The 23,458-nt window shown below is 35.9% G+C and overlaps 1 protein-coding gene across 7 annotated transcripts in view; it reads left to right on the top strand.

Moving 5' to 3' along the window:
* EPHB1 (EPH receptor B1) overlaps positions 1-23,458 on the top strand; it is a 454,416-nt gene that overhangs the window by 419,100 nt on the left and 11,858 nt on the right. For all 7 annotated transcript variants that reach the window (XM_058187165.1, XM_058187158.1, XM_058187160.1 and 4 more), the window contains 4 exons: positions 2,176-2,325; positions 4,829-5,022; positions 5,522-5,677; positions 6,756-8,015. In XM_058187165.1, coding sequence (XP_058043148.1) covers positions 2,176-2,325; positions 4,829-5,022; positions 5,522-5,677; positions 6,756-6,864 — 609 coding nt within the window. In that variant the 3' untranslated portion in view covers positions 6,865-8,015. The remainder of the gene's footprint in view (positions 1-2,175; positions 2,326-4,828; positions 5,023-5,521; positions 5,678-6,755; positions 8,016-23,458) is intronic.

Raw genomic sequence — 23,458 nt, 5'->3', positions numbered from 1 at the left:
TGCCTGCTCAAATAACTGCTTAAGTACAACAGAGTTTGGCCAGTTTTATCATCTAGATTAGTGTTTCTCAATTTCATCAGCTTTTGAAATGTTTGGATTTCCTACCCATGCTGGCCAAGGAATTCTGGAAATTGAAATCAACATATCTTAAAGTTTCTGAAATAGAGGAACATTGATTTACTTCTTTGGGTTACATGTTCAGTGATGTTCAGGTAAAAGTGATGACTCGCAGGCTTTGAACTAACTGAGTTTACTGATTGAAGCAGATGGCAACCTAGCCTTTTCTTCTGTCTGGAGCTATTTCTAATCTTAATTCATTAATACTTAGGGTGATCCCTCTAGTATAATGCAATGTATAAAAGCATAAAACTATTTTCTGCATTAGGAAAAAATTGTTTAAAGTTGTCTTTCTTGACACTTCATTCAAGCCATAGGATTGTCCCCCTTTCTAACACCAATCAGATGTGCTTATTCAGTGATTGGTATTTAGAAATGTATTTTGAAGTATAATGAAAGGGTACCTATATTAGCTACTACATATCACTGGCAATATATAATTTTAAACTGAGAAACTGAAACACTTGCTTTGCTTCATCTGGTATGCTCAGCAAATTGTGATGAGCTGTCACATACATGCCAAAGGCAACCCCAGTTCCTTGCCCTTCCTTTGGTATCTTTCTTAGGGGAAAGTGCCAGAAGCAAAAAAAATGTTCATGTTTCACAATACAAACAGCCAAGGGTGAGGAAGTGTCATTCAGGATAAAACCCTGAAGACCATTGCTGCTACTTGATATGCAAAGAGGTGCAAGGAAACAGCTGTTGCTGTCAGCCTTTGACGTCTGCTGTTGGGCCTAGAAGTGGGAGCACACCTACATATTCTCTGTAGGAAACATGCTGTCCTTTTCAAAACACTTGCTTGTCCATTGGCATTCATGAGCATGAGATTTCGTTAGCTACTGTTTATGCTGAACACCACAGCTGGAATAAATGTCACAATGCTAATTTCTTTTCTCATGCAGAAAGTACTAGTGTCTCTGCCATGAAACAAATGAAGCATATTAGCTACAGCCATGAACCAAGCTCTGTTCTCGGGTTTGCATTAATACAATAATTTGAACTAGTTTTATCTCCATCTATAAAACCCTGGAAATTACGATTCACAGAAACCATTTACTGTACATGGCAATAGTTTACAGGATTATTTCTGGGTATATATCAAAATATTGTTAAAAACAATTGCAGTCAATGTCCAATCTTCATAAGCCTGCTGACTTCCTCTGAGATTCTCACTGGACTTTGAACCAATCACTTATTTCCAGGTCAACTTCCCTTACAGGAGAGTGGAGAGAAAAATGGAGGACGGAATAACACTTTCAACGCTGCCTTGAATTTATAAGGGAAAGACAGGATATATATCTGATGAATAACAATAAAACTTTAATTGCTTCTGGAAAACATTTTCCTGCTCTCCATAGAGCAGATTATGTGTAACTCAGTCATATTTAGAAAATAATTGGTATTACATATTGCATTAAACCATCTGTTTCTTAAGCATGATTTATTTACTAAATCACAATTGACTTGGATTAATATGCTAAGATACAAACTATGAAATCATTAGATCATGGCCTAGTATTGGTTTTGCAGCACAATTCTCCTCTTTTTAAATGCAATTTCTTAGCAACTAAAGGTTTCAGGAAACAAATATACATCGTCGTCATCATCATAGTAGTAGTAGTAGTAGTAGTAGTAGTAAAATAGAGGTGGAAAGTAGGACACCAGGTATATTCTTCACTATAAAGAAATAATTTGGAGGGTTGGAATCATGTGTCCAACCCTAAAAATCTTCTATTAGGATTAGTATGGTTGTAATGATGAAATAATCCTCTAATAGAATCAAGGGTAATTTGTAAATGTTAATGTGTTAATCAGCATAACAGCAATATTTGAAAAATGTTGCCTTCATATGCAAGAGAAAGAAGGAAAAATGTGCCCTATCTGTGGAATATATCATTAAATTGAATTCCTTTCCTTCTAAGACTATGCTGCTATTGGAAATTACAATAGATTTAGACAAATACTTACCTATTAAATAAGTTAAACTTTATACAGAGAACCTTAGGTGTATTACACTACTTACAGTTAACTCCCACCTTCATAATTACTGTCTTTCAGGGTGGGAAAATTCCAGTGAGGTGGACAGCACCAGAAGCTATTGCCTATCGTAAATTCACCTCCGCCAGTGATGTATGGAGTTACGGTATTGTTATGTGGGAAGTAATGTCATTTGGAGAAAGACCCTATTGGGACATGTCCAATCAAGATGTACGTTTATGAAGCCTTCTGAACAACATAGTAAAACTTTGCTTGATTTCTCTATCAGTAGAAAAAAAGCACTTGTTAAATACTAGTATGCTGAAGACTGAAATAATACACCTGTATAGCTAGGAGAAAATTTACAGCAGATCCTTGTTTAATACTTTCCCATCACCAGCCAGCATGTTAAGATATATGTCTTTCATGTTTTTCATGTCCAAACATATCCATATTAAGTAGGATATTTGCCTATTAGGGGTCTTCAATGCTTCAGGCAGGTACTTTTCTGGATACAGAAGTTATTTTTAATTATAGATGTAATGGCTTTGGAGAATGAAGGAAGTATTTTTCCCCAACTAAAGCTCTAACCTCTCTGACACTTCTTTTCTTTCTACCATGCTCTGTGATGTGGCCTCCATCTTGCTCACCAATGATGAATGAGACAGGTTTAAGTCCTCCTTAGCTGCGCTATGTGAAAGCATCTCTCCCCCTCTTTATTTTGATACCATCCGAGTACACCCTCAAGAATGTGAACTTTCTTAGGCTTTCCCACCCATATGGAATAATTACAAGAGTCATGGTGGCACAGTGGTTAGAATACAGTATTGCAGGCTAATTCTGCTGACTGCCAGCAGTTTGATTCTCACTAGTTCAAGTTTCACTCAGCCTTCCATCCTTCCAAGATTGGTAAAATGGGGACCCAGATTTTTGGGGCAATATGCTGCCCCGTAAACTGCTTAGAGAGGTCTATAAAGCACTGTGAAGCAGTATACAAGTCTAAGTGCTATTGCTGTTGTGTAATCAGCAAATTTATTCTGTTTAGGATTGACCAGCCCAGTTTCACCTTAATGGCTATGAAGTGGGAGTGGGAGGTAGTCCCATTGCCACTTGCAAAGAAGACTGGAGTTAAGATTAATGTTCATTAACAACTTAGCCACCAATCATACATTATATAGTAACATTTTTACATGTATTGTGCACATGCAGTTTTAAAAAGAATCCCATCTGTAATACTTAAACCACACTTTTATCTCTCCGAGCATAGTGAGGATGTCTGCTTTATGTACTAGTCCCTTTCAGACATAAGTCGTTGGCTCCGACCCTGGTCCATGCTGAGCTATAGAGAAACACTTGGCAATACTAACTGGGAGATGCAAAATCCTCAGCTGCTGCTGCTGCTTCTTTCCCCTTCAATGTCTACTGTAAGAAAGAGCATCACAGATGAAAGAAACAGAGAAGTGGAGAGGAACTGGAAAGACCAGCCAGCCAGTATGTGATAATTGGACACTAAGAGCCTGGCAGGCTTTTGAAATATTTCAGAGACTTTATGAGCGAGGCGTTGAGCCTTGATGAAGTTCTGCACTACAGCATGATAGGCAGAAACAGCGAGTGTAGCGGCTGCTAACAGGGAAGGGACTGCCTTTATCTTGAAGCAACAGAAGTCAAATTAACCTCTGAATACCCTTTTTTTCTCCAGAGCCAGCACTGTTTTGTTGCTCCTTGTGTGCAGAGGGCAAGCTATTTCCTTTATTCCTGATTGCATGCTATTAGTGTGCTGAAATGACTCAACTTTAAAAGGGCTCCATTTTTGAAAGTAAAGAAGGTAGAAGTGCAAAGGATAGGACCGCTGAATTGGAATTCCAGTTGGTTTAATCTAGTTTTGAGTTCATAATATTGAGAATATTGCATAGTACGTATTTCAGTCCAGACAAACAAACAATAGAAATCCTTACTAAAGCTTTTTTTTTACAACTTGTGGTTAGGAGAAAGCTGTAGGAGCATCTTGAGGTATATGCCAATTTACATCACTAATGTTATTTTTGCATTGTGATTGGATTCTCCATTGGTGCCAGTGAAATTTTTCCTGTTAGAGCAAATAAATGTCATAAGTGGAGCTGATTAAGATCAGGATCCTGGCAATCACAGAGGATTTAAGTTTTCTGTGCTACAGTCAAAGATTAGATGATTCATCCCACATGAGGGTTGCTACTAGCATAATTAACAATATGGCTAAAGTTCCAGCTCATTGCCATTATTGTATAAGCCAAAAAGCATCTTTATAAAACATGCCAAATTTGATTCACATGTAAAATTCACTAATATTTACATGGTGGCTTATTAAGATATTACCTGTTTTCTTTTCTGTTTTCTTCCTTTGGCTGGGGATTTGGCCTTGGTAGTTCTTGGGACATTGCCCTGATGTCAAACATGGAAAAATAAATCTATCTTTGATAAATAGTAAATTCTGAGGAAATATGGAGAACACATCTGAATATTAAGTCCTGGAAATTTCAGTTCTTTTTATGTTTGTGGATTTGGAACCAATCACTCAAAACTGCAATAAAGTGAATAAATATGGAAGGTTATGCATGTATAGCAGTGGTTTAATAGACTTACATTCTGATTAAAATATTACTTTAACTGCAGTGATTTTCAGAATTATAACTCTTTCTGCTACATTGATACGTTTACACTATATATGTATATATGTATATATATATTACATTTATAGGTAATTAATGCAATTGAGCAAGATTACCGGCTCCCTCCACCTATGGATTGTCCAGCTGCTCTACATCAACTTATGTTAGATTGCTGGCAGAAAGATCGCAACACAAGGCCACGGTTTGCTGAAATAGTTAACACTTTAGATAAAATGATCCGAAATCCAGCGAGCCTCAAAACTGTGGCTACCATCACCGCTGTGTAAGTTTCCACGTGTGTTACTATGTATTACTATACTTTAACAGGGGCCTAAAACACCATATTGAAATTTACAAATAAAGCTGTAGCTAGTTAAAGGATACTTGGAGAATCAGTTATCCCTCTTAATTAATTAATTAATTAATTAATTAATTAAATTTAAATAGATGTGCAAAATATCAAACCTCTTTATAAGTTCCTTTCTGACAAAGTAGCATTAGATAATTTATAGCTTGATTAATGAAAGTTTCTAATTGCTGTTACAAGAAATGACCAGGATTTCTTTTTTAGTTGCTGTTACAATAATATTAAAGAATATTAAAATCCTCAAAGTATCAGTAACTGCATTTATTTCAGTTCCACCAATTAAAATAAATGCTTGCTTTTATTATGTTTGCCTAATCAATTCATAATAACCATAATAATAGCAACTCCTTTACTGTCTATATTTCTGCTCTAAATTAAATCCCATCTCTGATCCACTGCTTGCCTTTTCTTCCAGGCCTTCTCAGCCACTGTTGGATCGCTCCATCCCAGATTTCACTGCCTTTACCTCAGTAGAAGATTGGTTGAGTGCCATCAAAATGAATCAGTACAGAGACAGTTTTCTAACTGCTGGCTTCACATCCCTTCAGTTAGTTGCACAAATGACATCGGAGTAAGTGGCACCTTCTCATTTCCCTATTTGCTTCAGTGATGGAAGAAGATGAGATCAAGCTTTTCTTTTTATGCTTCAAATAATCAACAAACTAAATCTGGATCAGAGACAGGATTTTGGCACCAGGAATATGTTATTCTTCTGAAAACAGGCAGAAATACACTGTTGATTATTGTTTTGGTTGGCCTTTGAAAATTAACTGATTTATGCTTCTTTCTTGTATTTTATGGTCATTTTGGTTTGTTTTGGTTAGATGACTTTATTTAAACTATATAATGAATGTTTTATTTATTATTAACTGCTTTTGGAATTAATATAAAAAAATCACCAGTGAGAAACACATATAAAAATCAGGAAAATAGATCATTCATAACTTGCAAGGCAACATGCCTCCATCCAAAAGCACCTTCACACTCTTCCTTTGCTTCTCTTTGCAGGCCTGTGTGCCTTCATAATCTTTTTGTGATCTGGAAATTCCCACAAGTTCCTTGCATCTGCCATACTATATATTCATCAGTGTCATGCATCTTCACACTCTCTTCAGTCAGCACTTTGTAGTTTTTAGAATTCACTAACAAGCTGCCAGCTTCCAACCAGATCTCTGAGAAATTTGAATCCATAAACTGGGGAGTGTCTCACATTGTTCCTTTCATTCAGAGATTACAACAACTCTACCAATTAGTATACAGGACTCATGTAAGTGACCAGTTAATTTAGAAATTAGACATTTCTCAGAAATTCTTCTCCTTGCTTACATTATCGTCATTTGTAACAACAGAGTAGCTTATCGTCTCAAGACACCTGGGAAGTTAGCATCTTCAAGGAAGAGAAAACTAAGTCTCTGATCCTTTACTTAAGCATCTATTTGTTATGGGTTTGAGAAAAACTACTCTTTTGAATCATGCACATATACATTCATTCAACATCTTTTATCAGTGCTGATTGCTCATCTTAGGATAGCAGCTTCACTTTCTGCCACTGCATTTTGAATTTGCCAGCTCATGTATCTTGTCCATATAAGCAGAGGAGACAAAGACCTCTGCGCCACAAGTATGATCCTGTCTCTTATCTTTTGCAGAGATCTTCTAAGAATAGGGGTGACTTTAGCCGGACACCAGAAGAAGATCCTGAGCAGTGTCCAGTCTATGAGAGTACAGATGAGCCAGTCACCAACTGCGATGGCATGATGCTGCGTGTCTTCTTACAACAATGGGGAAAAAAGAGGGGAGGACACAAGAGGGTTGGATGCGGGAGGGGAGGGGAGGCTGACAAGGCAGTTGTGATGTCTATAGAGATTGGATAATTGTTTGAGAACTCTTATGCGCTGCAGACAAAGAATATATGGAATTTGTTTCTAAATGGCAAATTATGTTTCTCACACCAACAGAAGCACATTTACTGATGCCAAGGGAAACAGAATATAAATAAGTATAAATATGTACAAATCAAATATTTAAAAAAAGTGAAGAAAACCAATGTGTTTTGGGAAGAAAAGAGACTTCAGTCCTACCACCAGTGAGCAGTAGTCAAGAGGCCAATGGAGAAGAAAGAGGCAACCAGAGCAACAATCTTCAGCAGTCAGATTCCCTTCCTTCTCTTCTTTAGTTCTTCTTCCAGAGTCATTCTTATCCACCCATTTCCCTCTTTGGCTCATAAACTATGGCAAATGTTGTTCAACAGTTCCTACAGTTAACTATAAAAACATCAAAACATTGTGCCATCAGTTACAAAGGACTTCACTGACCACTGCATGGGGGATCCAGACCAATCCAATTAATGTCTTCATATTGAAGAAGAGTTGTACCTTCAATAGAAAATCCTGTTTTTTCTTTTGCTTGCATTTTTTTGCAAAAGGGAAAACGATATCCTCACCGGGGAAAAAAAGGGGGAAAAAAGATGTTCCCGCAAGTGCGTGTCTGTCGTCTGTATGTCAGCTTTACTGTGGAGTCACTTACAGTTTATCCATAACAGAAGGAAAACAACCAAACTGGACTGGTGGCTGATAATTCCATCCTTTTCAAGGAACTTGGGGATCCATTGGGAGACGGAAGTGATGTGCCTTGCTTTCTGTCTAGTTCATCTGTGCATGGAATGTGTGTCCTGGGAAATAAAAAGAGAAAAAGAAAGCAAAAGAATTTCTAAGGAGAAAGGAAAAGAAGAGTTCACTGTGCAACAAGGTTTTCATGTAGAACAGTTACAGAATGTTCAGCTGTAAAGTCAACTAAGCAGAAGGCTTAGTCCTCCAGTGACCAGAAAAAGATGGCTTGGAAATCTTTAGTTCCATTATTTGGACCTCAGGATTTTGATATATATTGATTTTGGTTTCATGGCATCAGAGGTAGGTTCCTATATCACTTCTGTCCCCTTGCCCACCCTTTTCTTACTAGTCTTTTCTCACTATTTCTTTAACATTCTAACATGCATTCCGCTCTTCCTTTTCTATATTTGATTTTACTGTTAATTACGAGTGTCATTCTTTATTTAAAATACTTAACTTAAAACAGACTCTCTGCTTATCTGAGAGTGCTTTGTGAAATAAAATTGCTATTCTTCTTCTGCTAACCCACATAATAGAGTATGTGGAGAGTTTATGCAAAACAATTATCTTTCAGGTAGGCTTTTTCCTAGGCTGGATATATTATCATTTAATTGTTCCACTATCAAAGGAACATAAAAAAATTGTTGGCATCAATAGATTACTTATCCATTTTCCAAGGACAACCTGCATTCTGGCTTTCAGAATCAGATACCATCTATTAAGTCATCTCAGAGAACCAATGCCAAAGAAGACACTGCTAAGAGGGGTGATAGTGTTGGATAATAGTGCCCCCTTCCTTTAAAAGAGCTCAAGAAGTTTTGTGCATGGCTTCCTTGCCATGACTATTGCAGAAGTAAAGCTATGAAAATGTCACCCATCCCTCATATGCTTGCTACATATACATATCTTAACACTTAAGTGTAGCATATGGGAAGAATCTGTGGTGCAAGTACTTGTTCCTGAAATATAGGTATGTGAGAAGATATTTGATTCCAAGCAGATTATTTCCACAATATTTTGCATCTTTATTATTTTAGAGCATTACACTGATTTTTTGAGGGGAGGAAATGGACATCCACATTTTTTTTCCTATAGCAGTCACTGCTGTTTTGCCACTGCATCCTCATTGTGGACAATAAAAATGTTATTTACTATAAAGTGGAGTAATGCTATGAAGATAATTCTAATATTTTCTGTTCTGCTCCTTGGTCATTATGTTATAATCCTAGTCTGAAACAGCTGGCACTGAGCATTTTCCTCAAAGTGACCAAGACATTTTCCTCAAAGAGTGGCAGGATATTTGATAGAATAGAACTTGTAATCAGTAATTCTTATTTTATGGATAATAGCTTTAGCATTTACCAAAACTCAGCAGTAAGCTGATCATTGATTTATGGTTAGAAAAGATCTGTTTTTATTGTTACTTTGAGATTTTGGGTATAACAGGCAGTCATATGAAGTTACGTGCCCTGCAGCTATAAAATGCTGATCAGTCAGAATTAATTCCAGTTACTCCATGGAAAGCTAATGATTATCATTTATCATATGAAGTGGAGCAGGGGTCAAATTGCCTATTATTTTATATTTATAAAATAGTATGCAATTGAATTTGTGACTGTTGCTCTGGGGCCTTCTATAAGTTACAAGATCAATTTGTTTATTTCTCCACCAGTTGCTTTATTTCTGACTCATAACTTTCCCCATTGGAAGTAAACAAAAACAATTAGCATTGGCACACCAATAAAGGATTTTATTTTATTATTTTATATCCCATACCGAGGGAATCTTAAAATGAGGGAACTGAGGAAAGAAAAGTTTTTACCCTTTCCAGTTAACAGAGGATGGATCATAATCCAGTTTGAACCATCTTCTTCAGGTACCCTGGGGCAAATATTTGCGGTCAGGACTATATTTCCAGAAATAAACAGGACCAAAAATACGAAATAATAATCACTGTTATTCTAATGGTTGCTGTTGTGCTTAGTATCATTATTACCTTTACAGTCAGTTTTTCAATACTGCTAGTATTATAGTTATCATTATTTCAATAATATTGTCATAATTCATATTATCAACATTTCATTGTTAATGCTGCCATTGTTATCACCGTTATTTACTTGCATCTTGAAGAAAAATCCTGCAGTATTTTCTACCAGTTGTCATTTAATTGCTTGAAAGAGAACTTCTTTTAATTCTTTAAATTCCACATGTTATTGAAATTCTCATGAGTGGAGTGTGATTATCTTTGTGCTCATTTTATTTTGAGGTGGCCTTTTATGCACCCTAAAAGAGGGTGAAAATTTGGGCACGTCTTTAATCTGTATTTATATGTATTTTAACTGCCTGTGAACCGCCCTGAGTCCTTAGGGAGATAGGGCGGTATATAAATTTGAAAAATAAATAAATAAATAAATAAATACACCAAATGTAGCCCCGCCCACTCGCCGATCCCCCACCCTTTGTCCTCTGCCTCCCAACAATTTACCTCCTTGCAGCAAACAGCAAACAGCCCGTTTCAGCTTCAGCACAGCTGATTAGCACAAACAGATGATTGTCAGTTGGATTGGTCTCCCGACCTCAGCTGTTTCAGGCTGCAGGGATTGTCATATTCTATTGCTGCGTGGGCCTGTGCTGTTTGCTACAAGGAGGCAAACTGCTGGGAGGCAGATTTTTTTTCTTGTGCTAATCAGGTTGTGCTGAAAATGAAAATGAAACGGAAACAGGCTGTTTACTGTTTGCTGCAAGGAGGCAAATTGCTGGGAGGCAGAGGCAGATTTTTTTCTTGTGCTAATCAGGCTGTGCTAAAAATGAAAATGAAACTGAAACAGGCTGTTTACTGTTCGTTGCAAGGAGGCAATTTGCTGGGAGGCAGAGGCAAATTTTTTTTCTTGTTTTTTTCCCCAAAAAAGGTAGGTGCATTTTATAGTCTGGAGCGTCTTATACTCTGAAAAATATGGTAAATCCTGTCTTTCATTATACAGGTAGTCCTTGACTTACAACCATTGACTTAACAACTGTTCAGAGTTATAATAGCTCTCAAAAAAAATGACTTACAACTGGTCCTTGCATTTAAAACCATTGCAGCATCACCATGGTAATGATGATCAAAATCCAGCATTTTTTTAACATCATTGTAGCATCCTGAAGTCACATGATCTCCATTTGTGATCTTCCAGCAAGCTTCTGAAAAGCAAAGTCAATGAGGGAAGCCTGATTCACTTAACACCACACGCTTCACTTAACAACTGTAATAATTCACTTGCCAACCATGATAAAAATGAATGTAAAATTGGGCGTGATTCACTTAGCCACCTTGCTTAGCAATGGAAAGTCTGCTTCCAATTATGGTCATAAGTCGAAGACTATCTGTACTGTACAGTCATCTCTTTTTGATCTGCAGCTTCCCATGCTGTAATTAAATCTAAAAAACCCACATTGCAAAAAAAACTGCTATGAAACTTTTTGCACATTAGGAAGTATAAGCAACCAGCGAGGTTTCAGAATGCAATAAAAATAATTAACAGAAATTAATAACACTGCTATTGTTAATTATTATATAGCTTCAAGACAAATCAAAGCAAACTTGAGAAAGCCTCTTTCATACTGTATACCTGAATATTAAAAGGCAGATTTCAGCTCAACAACATCACTACTTTTTAAATTATTGGCATTGTACGCCTCTATATTTCTCTGCCTATGGTTTGTTTGCAAAGATCTCAGGAAATAAGAAGCCGAAGGGTTTTTTAAAAGGTTTCATTTAAATTACTGTATTTCGTTACATGTTTAATGCTGCCACAAACCAGCCATTGAAGTTAATGTAAATTGGGCAATGACATAGGAGAACTCTCTGGAGGCTCCCCAAAAGTCCCTTGGAGACCACATGCAGTTCAAAGATTACAGTTATCTTTCCCTGCTTCAGAATGAGCAAAATTCAATAGATCAGCTGTGTACTTTGTAAGTCATGTAATTTTTAGCTCTAGGTGAGTTTCCTTATCAAGGCTCTGCTGCCCTGAAAATGTGACACAGACAGCAGCACTATCGTGTTTCCAGGAAACAAAAGCAATAGGAGGGACCCAGTGGTGGGTTTCAAATTTTTTTACTACCGTTTCTGTGGGTGTGGCTTGGTGGGTATGGCAGGGGAAGGATACTGTAAAATCTCCATTCCCACCCCACTCCAGGAGAAGGATACTACAAAATCTCTATTTCCTCCCGATTAGCTGGGACTTGGGAGGCAGAGAATAGGTGGGGGTGGGGCCAGTCAGAATTTGTACTACTGGTTCTCCGAACTACTCAAAATTTCTGCTATCAGTTCTCCAGAGCTGGTCAGAATCTGCTGAAACCCACCTCTGGAGGGACCACTTCATTTATGGTGAAGCCTAACACTTTGTTTTTCTTTCTACATCACTATTGTAAGATGTTTGAAAACTTCCCTGCTGCCCAGATTAGAAGTAAAGACTAACAAGATACAACATAAAAGAAATACTTTTTATCTTGCACAGGCTGTCCAGTCTGGTAGGGAGAGAGAAAGTCCCTTGTTTAATAGCACGAAAGGACCCTGTCTGATAACTTGTCATGAATCCCTTGAAGTAACAGGTGTAAAAATCAGTATTCAGCTATGTTGTCAAACCAATTGCAACATGCATGGAGAAGATGTATTCTGAATATTAATCTTATAAAGAGGCCATTGAAATTCACACAAGGTGGACTGAAAGAGCCTTTGTGCTCATGTTTTATGATTTTTGCTTTTATTACAATAAATTCAAAAAGTATGAAAGCATGACTATGATGGCTGAATTTATAAACATAACATTTTGCCTGTCTGACTACTCGGTTAATGGAATATATGACATTTTTCTATAGCTCTGAAGCCTTATTTCATCACATTTGTGAAATTTATTAGCCTTTCCTAGAAGTAACAGAGTAATTACCTTATTACATATCTGGTGATAATAGGAAAATGGCCATTTTGGCTCATGGAAAGGTACTCATATACACTGTAGGAAGGATTCAGCATTCTACATTCTTTGAGAAATGTAATTTCTTTACAATTCCCTAGTTTGGGGGGGAAAGGCAAATTCAATACATAATATTAACAGCTAAGAAAATTGATTTAAAAAAAATTCACAAAAACACTAGACTCAGAGATATAGAAAGACCATTTAGGCTAGTGTTTCTTAATCTCAGCAATGTCAAGAAATGTGGATTTTGGTTTCAGCAAATCCAACCCAGTGTTTAATGCAGATATGCAACATGCATACAAGAGTATTCCTAGTAGATATTGCCTAATTTTCCCTTAATACTTATAGTGAAGGGGAACCCAACAATTGGTTCCACTATTGGACTGCTGTTACTTTGATGATTTTCCCCCCTGAAGTTCAGCCTGTACCTGTCTTCCTGTATTTAAATCCATTAATCTGTGTCCTCGAAGAAAGAACAGATCTTGACCTGTATGCAACCTTTCCGTTATTTCATGAATGCTATCATGCGCTTAGGAGGTTCCTTCAATTCCTTTCATAGGACTGGATTTCTATGGACTTTGATCCTTGTTGCCCTTTTCTGAGCCTGTTCCAGTTTCTCCAAACTTAGCACAATGCAGAAGATATAATGTGGCTGATGCAGAATAAAGTGGCACTTTTATATTTTCTTGGATTTTTCTTTGGGGCTGGGGAGTTATTATACTTCTCTTGAGGCAATCTTAAATTTTACTTGCCTATTTTGTAGGTAATCACATTTTTGAAACCTGTTGCTTGCAATCAAGTACCTTTGCAAGATCTTTGCAAGAACTATTTTCACAAGAACTATCTTTTTCACATGTACAGTGACTAAGCCCATTCTATAATTCTGCTTTTTATTTCTGCCCTAAATGTAAAAAAAAAATAGTTTCTTATTTGCAACACATTTCTTTACGAAGATCATTTCTCATTTTTAGACCATGTCTTCTAAGGTGTTGCCTATCCAAACCACTTCTGTATCACTGGCAAATCTGTCAAGTATTTCCTCCATGCGGAAGAGCAAGAATCCTGCATCAAATCTTGGGGCTGTCTAGTCAATAGGGCATTCCCAATTCAATAAGGATCCATTGATAAATGCACTTTTCAGCCAGCTATGTATCCATGTAATTCCCACACCATCTAACCCACACTGAACTGTCTTGTAAATCAGAATGTCATAAAATACTTTCCCAAAAGCTTTGCTGAAATAAAAAGGTACCCTGTTATAGCGCACACACAAATTAGGAAGAAAGTTATTCAACTGAGAAATAAAATAAGTTTAATCTGGCAAGACTAACTCTTGCTTAATTCTAGTAATTATTATATTATTTTTCATGATCAAATTCTTTATGATCTTCTTGTAGAATTTTCGCAAATGACATTTTATTAGTGTCAGGACTGAATCCTCATTTCACTCATTTTTGAACATCAGGATATTTACCCTCCTTTTTACGATTTCTCAGAGATAATGCATAAAATTTAAGCCAGCTCATGAGCCAATTTTTTTAATACCCTAAGATGTGGTTCACATGATTCTGAAGATTGAAATTTATTCAGAGTACATGTCTATGGAGATTCTCAATTATCCAGGTTAGGGTTGTCCCAAAGGTGCTTTTCAAAAGGCAACTGGACTTTCTTGGTTTTTTTTTTTCCCTTGAAAATATTTCGCTTTTTATCCATGAAGCTTTTTTCTTTTGGAAAGTACCTTTAAAACATTCAGAGCAAATATTTTTCTGACCAAATATTTTCAGGCAGAGACTTTTGAAAGACTTCTGGAAATGGCTGCTCCATGCCTGGAAACTGAAAATACTTTTGTCAGTTTCAGAACTAATAAACTAGATAGAATTAAAATAATTAAATAGATGATCTATGTGGGTTTTACCTTTTTAAATTGAAAAGGAAGTAAGGGAGTGGGTGGAGAAACATAGCTTTCATTTGACTTCCACTTATTTCTGGGATTAACAATGTGCTACTTATGCTTTTCATGGAATGTCCAAATGGATTTCATTTGGATTCCAAAAATAAAAATATATTTAAACAAATAGCTTACATTTCACAAGGCCAATATATCCCACAAGATATTATTGTTCTTACTGTAAATTCCCAAAATTTTCGGTACAAATACCAAACTTACAAAATTTGAGAAAATATGAAAGTAGCATCTAATAAGATGTCAGCAATTTTTTTTAAAAAAAAGTTTAGGTCATAAATTTCTATAAAATAGATTTGTTTCAGTAGTTAGCAACCTTTATTTACAAATCACTTAACTTGAGTTTTCCTTGATTTTCCAATTTAAAGACTTTCTTCTTGGTCATAATTTTCCATGTAAATTTAATACAAGTGTGCGCACGCACATACATACACGTGTGTATGTATATTATGTATGTATGTAAAATATTCTAAAGACTCCTTCTTTCTGTATCCCACTTTTCTGCGAGGAAGAAGGCAGGTCCAAATGGCTACTGACATGAATAACCGATGCTCCCTCCACATAGTCCAGTGCTTCAAGCTACCGAATAATCAATAGCTACACTATATAGGTTTCTCTATTCTTTGCCATTCCATATTAATCCATGAATTATTTTCTACCCTTCAGGTTATCCTAAGTGTGTACTTATTTGTATGTTTGCTCAAAATCAACATTATGCTCTGTTCTGAAAAACATAGGATTTGCTTCTCTGCACAAAAATTATGCAAGGGATGTGAAATACGATCACTCTCAGAGATAGACTTAGTCAAGAAATGGACAGCTTGGGGATTGCTGGAATGCTTCTTTATTTTTGTAGGATCTATTCAAGAGAATCTTGAGAAAAAGAAATCCTTTTGCAAGCATTGCCAACTATAGGGGGTAGTGCTCATCTCCGTTTCAAGACGCTGTCCAAAGACATTTCCATGGTCATGTGGCCAGCATGACATCATGAAGTGCTGTTACCTTCCCACTAAAGTGGTACCTATTTATTTACTTGCATTTGCATGCTTTAGAACTGGTAGGTTGGTAGGAGCTGGGGCGAGGACCAGAGCTCACCCCATCGAGTGGCACTTGTTTCCAAACCTGAGCTGTCTGCTTTCCAGCCAACAAGCCCAGTGTCTTAACCTCTGAGCCACTACACCACCTAGAATCTTGAAACCTTGTTCAAAACCTTCACTTCCCCCTTTTAAAAACAATAAGGTCAAGGCGATTCTCTTTTAAAATCATATGAGTAAAATAAAATAAGGTAAAAATAAATTGTTATCATAAAATTACAAAATACAGGAATTAAAATCTGGGAGAAAACTATAGAATTAAGATAAATTTTATAATAAATAATCTGAATGCTATAGATAACTAAACTGATTAACTATAAAAGTATAAGAACTATTATGAATTGTAAAACACTATGAGAATGTAAACTATGCTAATTTATATTTAGTCTAATACTTGCTGAAAACCCACTAGTTGCTATAGCATTTATTAAATCATAGATACTGAGATTATTATTGTGAAAAAATCATGTTTTCTATGCATGTTCATATTTCATTTTGAAGCCCAAATTCTCATGTGATGTTCTGGGAAAAGTAAAGTTCTTTAAAAAGTCACATTCTTGCTACAATTAGTTTTTTTTCTTTTTTTTTTGTTTTTAATATATAAAAAATACTCTCATGTAGTACATAGTATCATTCATTATTTTCCTACACTCTAGTGTGCAGTACTACTGTTGGCTTGTGATCTACGTATAATTATCTAGCCCAACATTCATTCTCCAGAGTAGTTGAAAATATAGCTTCTGAAGCCTAGTAAGCTTTGTTTATAACCATCTGATTATATTCTTAATAATATTGAATGCTATTAATATCAAAAACCATGAAAATATAATTCTTTTATATTTCATTTTTCATTATTTTTCCCGTTCATCGGTTTATCTATCAAGCTCATTTTTTTCTGTTCTTTTTGATTAAATCTGCCTTATTTTCTCTTGCATCTTTAAATCTGAAAGACTTCTTATTTGAATTTCTGAAGCAGTGGCCTATTTCCATCTATTCCAATTCTCCTCTTCTATCCCACCCTCTTCAACCTTGTCCTGCCCTCCTCCTGTGCAGCAGAGATGCTATGAGAATGCTGACAGGCTGTAACACCAGGTAATTTATCTCAGAAAATGACAGCTGTGGCGAAAGAGAAGCAAAAAGAAGGGCAAGGAGGTTGGAAGAGGTGGCCACAAGGGGCTTTCGCTGCCAAGATGGGGGCAGAAGGAAGGTCATGGGTAGAACCTTTGCTGGCAGGGGGACTCTTAGACAGCTAGAATAAAACCTGCACTGAATGGCTAGGCAAGTGCTAAAATGCCCCTTACAGATACAGACAGATGGTGCAGTGTTTGTTAAATGGCTGTTTACAATTCCACTGAGCACGGCGGGCCTATAAGCAGAACTCGAAAGTAGGTGAAGGCAGATCTGAGTGGCAGGATGCTTTGTCACAGAATGGTATATCAAGGCACTGACTAGAATGCACTGAGTACAACCAGAACTCTGAACAGCAGGCACTGTACTTGCCCCGGAGTTGGAGAATTTTTCCTTTGTCAAATGCATGTGTTACTCCCTTGTTTTCTGTTTCTCTTTGTGCTTGAAAGGCTGAGCAGTGGATGCTTGCATGCATGTGTGTGTATATGTGTGTGCGTCTCTGTGTTGGTGTATTTTGTGATATCTATGTCTGGGGGAAGTCAAATCACTTCTGCATTGGAAATAATAAATGCTGCAGAGACCAGAACAGGAGTCCGTATGCATAGCGTTATTGTGTGCCTCTTTATAAATAAAAGGAATATATTTTATGCTCTTTAATGACCTTCAAATTAACAGCTCTTGAAAGCACTTATGTATATTTAATTTGAAATTGTGCTGAAAGCCTGAGTGGTGATTGCAGCAAAAGCAGCAGGCAGCCAGTTTTTAAATAAGAGTAAACTCAGGCCATTATTTTTCAGCCTGTCAGGTTTCCTTGGATTTAATGTACCAATTTTTAAATGAGAAAAACCTTTTCTTTCCTCTTTTGTGCTTTAAAGCTCTCCAGGATCCTTCTCTGTAGGTAACAGCAGCGGCAGCCTTGGGCTGTATGTAATTGTTTTTTCTTCTTCTTTGTATCACATCAGCTTTTTACTGATGGGTCACTCTTGGGTATACAAAGGATTAGGCATCTTCAGTGACCCTAAACAATGAATGCACGTTCATGATAATTAATGTATCATCACAGGATTATTTCCTGCAATAGATTTTGCAACTCACAGACCCATGACAGGCATGATACATAAATTGCAAGGTGCTTTTTTCAGCGGGCTTTTGTGTCATAATATCCTTGAAGTATAAAGCGATTAGAGCTTCCTTTTTTTTTTTAAACCATGGAACAGAAAAGCTTCCATTTCTTACGTTAGAACAAAAGCACTAGTCCCACTATATTCCACTGTATCCTTTGAGCCGTTCTTGCAGATAAAATTGGAAGCATTCCCAAGCTTTCAATGACTGAATCTCCGGATCATCATTTATGAATTCATAGTATTTGGTTGGTCTAAAAATCATACTATTTAAAAAGAAAGTTCACACAAATGCATATAAATAAAATGCAAAGAGTAAAAAAAAATAATAATTATCTGTAATGGAATTATCTGTGTTTGATAATAGTGTAAACCTTTTAGGTCTGGTTTCAGGTGATTCCTGTGTTTTGCATCAATTAGTAGGCTAGCTGCCATATTTTATTCTACTTGACACTTTTTAAATCCTGACACTTTTTAAGTTGGGAACTTGCTTCTTTGGAGTATAATCCCATTCAGACTTTAATTCTTGAGTCTGGTTTCCTGTTGATCAACAAAATGTCCATTTTATCTGTTTTTATTTTTGGTTAGTTGTTTCCATACTTCTTATTATCGAATTTGGCAATGTTCAAAAATCCTGGTACATAGCTACAATGTTTTAACTTTCTGAAAGTACAATTAACTCATCCAAGTCCCTCTAAGTACCCATAAATGTCCATCTAGTAATATCAGTGCATCATATGGAGCGACAAGGTGTAATCCCAACAGTGGCCTAACATTAATTATTTTAAAAAATATTATCCCAGAAATATATAATGTGAATATATAATACGATATAAATTATATTTTCACATTTGTTGCCATTTCCTTCTAAACACTTCACTTCAAACATGTTCAACATTCCTAAGTACTGTGACATTTTCTCTGGAAAAAAAAACATTTTGACTGAATTATGGAATTATGGGTGAATTATATACTGACTGGCTTTCAGTGCACCCTGTATATATTTTCTGAGATCATAAAGTTGAAAGTGATCTTGAATGCTATCTAGTTCAACTCCATGTCTGGTGCTAGAAGTCCGGGGTAAGTAATACCTATAGCATCCTGATAGATAGCCATCCAGTATCTGGCTAAATGCTTCCAGCAAAGGAGAAAAAATTTAATTTCTAAGGTAGACCTTCCTATTTCTTAACTGTTAGAGGTTATTTAACCTATTTTCTACCCACTGCATCTAGCTATGTCCTGAAAAGCAAAAGAAACAAGTTTATTTCATCTTCAGTATGACAGATCATCAGTTATTTAACACTGCTATCAAAATTCTAAATAATATTTTCTTCTCCTGGCTGAATTCCCAGGCGTTGCAACATAATCCTTTAAAACATATTTCTGGACTCCATCACTAATGGTTTCTCTACATGGAATGTTCCACTTAATATGTCCACTTTTTATATATATATCGTGTTTCCCTGAAAATAAGACCCTGTCTTATATTTTTGTGAACCCTGAAATAAGCGCTTGGCCTTAATGCCACGCACTCAAAAGCCCAATTGAGCTTATTATCAGGGGATGTGTTATTTTGGGGGAAACAGAGGTTTTTCACTCCTTTATTTTTAGCTAAGCTTTGATCAGTTCAAGGGAGGTTTTCCTTATCTTGTCATGTGCCAAATCTTGCTGTTATCCTTAATTTAACCACTATGTATAGAATTACGAAGCATTCAACAAAACAAAAAATCTTTATCATAGATAATTTTAATATAGTCTTATAGCTAAGTAAGTCCTGCTATTAATAATTTTCTTTCTTTTAGTGATACAATGATCACAGGAGTTGATGTACACAGATCACAATTTTATTCATTTATTTTATTATATATCCTGCCAACACCAGTTCAATGTTGACACTTTGCATGGCAAACAATAATAATTAAAAACTAATTTTAAAATTAAAACAAACCTACTTTAAACATTAAAATGAAAGCAAACTTTGTAGATTTAAAATGGAATAATAATAACAGCAATCGCCTGTGGGAAATATTACAGACATGAAAACTCAAACACATCTGAGACTCACAGTATTACCGTCTAATAACTGATTCTTAGCTATTCCTTAAATAGGTCATAAATACTGTATGTATGTATTCTATAACATCTCGGGAACGCTATGTAAAACTGTGTATTTATTCTTCTACCTCACAGGAAATAGCTATACTTATATTCCTGCTATTTTCTTGATGAACAAAATTAAGCATGGGTAAAGAACTAAATAATATTTGAAAATCTCATACATAACTATTACTTTTTATAAGAAAAAAGGTGTCTTACAAGATCGTGGTACTTTTGATTATGATAAACAGATGCTTAAACTGATACTTAGCTGTTGTCACAGACTACAATACTGCAGACTTCCCATAATTTGGAGAAACAGTATTTGTAATACGATATGCTGGCAGAGAAACTGCAGACTGTAGCTGATTCTGATGTTGTAGGAGTTTTCCAGCTGGCAGGGACAGAAACACAGAGCATCGTTTATGCATTATGGGTTTGAGTGAATTACTACAATTATTGATGTTGATTTACAACTGCAGGCTATACATGTACAGTTTAAGAATACAAGGTATATTTTTCCCTTTGATTTATAAATGCTCCTGATTAGTTTTAACTACAATGTGTTCACTTGGAAAGCTATCACATTTTTGGGTTCCCTTCTAGAATTGATTTTAAAACTGTAACAAACCTTGATGTATACCAATTCTCAACTCAGATTCTATTTGAATTTTTCTGGCAGCCTTTGCTTTTCTAATAAGTTAACCCTAGATTCATGCATTCCAGTTAAACACCTTGCTTTAAAGCTGAATGAGCAAAATATCTACGGAAATGCTATTATTTACATATCATTAAAAATTGTGGCTCCCTTTCATAAAATGGAAACCTTTCAGTAATAAGACAGCAGTCTTTCCAACTATTTTTAAAAGAAATTGAAATCTCCCTGAACTTTGAATAACATTTTTAAAAATAAAAATAAAACAAAATGGCCTGATCATGTTTTATGCCATGTTTGGATGCTGTCTATAAACAACAAAAGATAGGCTATAGGAAAAAGCCAAGGGCCAAAATATAAGGAAAAGAAACAAACAGAAGGCAGACATTTCCCAAACCAAGTGTACCTATAGATCAAGAGTGAAATCAACTTACCTTCCTACCAGTTCAGAAGTGTGCATGCATGTCACATGCTATTTTGGACCCTCTGCACATGCGCAAAGCCTTCTGCGCATGTTCAGGGGGTCAAAAACAGGTTACTTCCTGGTTAAAGCCAGGAAGTAGCAACAGGCGGGTGGGCGGAGCTTTGCACTGCTACTGCTACCTGTTCACCAAACCATATGCCACGGCCACTACCGGTTCACCAAACCATGCGCTGCCGCCGCTAACGGTTCACCTAAACTGGTGCAAACTGGTAGCATTTCACCCCTGCTATAGATCTTTAAATAATCACCACTTGTCTAATTACCATTTCCACAAATGTATTCCCTTGTCCTTCACACAATACTTTCATCTTCCTGCATTGTATATCATATGTGTTCCTTCCTATTTCTGTTGGAAATATTGCTTGAAACAGTCAAACCGCACATGCTCATTTAAATTGTATCTAGAAAAGGCACAATCAGAAACTTAATTGTATTTTAATGTGACTGCAGTTACTGAGAGATGTAGAATGGATGTATGGATATATAATATATATAGGATGTAATTAAACAGAATTTCTCAAGTTCATGTTCAAATTGGATCACACTTTCTTGTTAACATTTGTGCTTTCTTGGATCTTGAGCCCAATCACCAAATTTTAGGCAGAACTACAAAACCAGCAAACTTCCCTTCTATAGGTTGTCCTTGCACATATCATGCAGCACATCTCTTCCATTTGCAGTATTGCATTATAACCTTCTTGCCACGGGCACCCTGTGTCGGTAATTTTCACTTATTGGAGAATGATTTCACTTGGGGTATGATAGCCCTGGTGTAGCTGAGCTGCAGCATAAATGAATGTGTCCTGTTGCCTTTCTGATTATCCTCAGGAGCCTCATTAGGCAACCAAACCCTTGTTTTGAAGGTGGGAAGAACGGATGAAAATGATGGTTAACATCAGTGCAATTCTCCATGCTAATTAGCAATGAGTGGAACTGACAGCATGAAATACAGCTCATGCCAAGAACTATGTTACAGAAGGAGGAAGCCTGGAGATTATTTTATCTAAAATGCAAATCATGCTTTCCAAAGACAATCAGGAAGGTGAATGGGAGTCATCTCCAAAAGCACATTTACATCTGTAAATATTATTATAGGCAAACTCATAGATTATTAGTTTAGAACATATGCATTTTTATAGGGTGGGTTGAAACAGTAAATCATTGTGAAGAAGGAACAAAAACTGTGTTCAGCATTAATGGGAAGAATAGATTATTTTGTGAGCCTTGTTTCCTGAGGTAGCCTCCAAAATTGGAACATAATGACATATTGTGATAATGTGGAATTTATTGGGTTTCTACCCTTTTTACTTTATTTATAGGTAAAATGCATAACTGGAATATGTGTGCTAAGTCTGGGCTAAACAGTATGTAGTAATACTACTTGCTTATTCTACTTATATTCTATACACATATTTACTAAGAAATGTTTCTATGATGTTTTCTAGTGTTCTTAGCTTACCATGTTTTGTGCTAATTCAGATAGATCTGGTCTGCCATTTTTCATATTTCCGTTCTGCTTTCTAGATGTAAAGTTGTTAATAAAGAGATTAGGCAATAATTTGTTGGTCAGTAGAAATTTTGCTAGCATACACAATCAGTTATGAAAGTAAATATAATTTAAAAAAAACTTTATTCAAAGCAATCATTCCTATAGACCTTCATTAATCTATGAACCTCTTGTACCATTTAATAAGGTAACTATTCAGACTGGAACCTTACAGATTTTTTAAAAATTTGTAATTGCCTGAAGAGAGGAAAGAACATGTAAAGGAACAGCTTTATCAAGTGTAAACTTTAGATGAGCTATGCTATTTAAAATACTAATTCCTTCCTTAGTAATCTTTTCCTCAGTGTGATAAATCAAGTATAAATTGCTAATCTAGTAAATCAAAATCATTATATTTTTTGCCTTCAGCATCCTCAATAATGGATTTTGAGGAATCTAGAAGCTGTAGAAATATATAATGATCAAGGATCATCTAAAGCAAAGAAGGAAATTTTTAGTATGTTTATTTTTTTATTCATATTTTTCTAGAAGGATATTGGTCACATTTGCTGACAGTGAGGGAAAAAGGCGTCTCCACAGTATATCTCAGTCTGGAAGTTCTTGTAGTTGTCGTTCTAAGGTTTTTCTCTTCCCTTCTTAGTTTTTACACTTTTTTTGTATTGTCTTGTTTTTAATGTTCTTAGTTAATGCCTTTAATGTTTTGACTTATGCTTTTTAGAAGGCTTATCTTATTCAT

Source organism: Ahaetulla prasina, chromosome 6, assembly GCF_028640845.1.
Source record: "Ahaetulla prasina isolate Xishuangbanna chromosome 6, ASM2864084v1, whole genome shotgun sequence".
Taxonomy (NCBI): Eukaryota; Metazoa; Chordata; class Lepidosauria; order Squamata; family Colubridae; genus Ahaetulla; species Ahaetulla prasina.
Note: the sequence above shows the minus strand (reverse complement) of the source record. Positions and strands in the feature narration are given on the sequence as shown.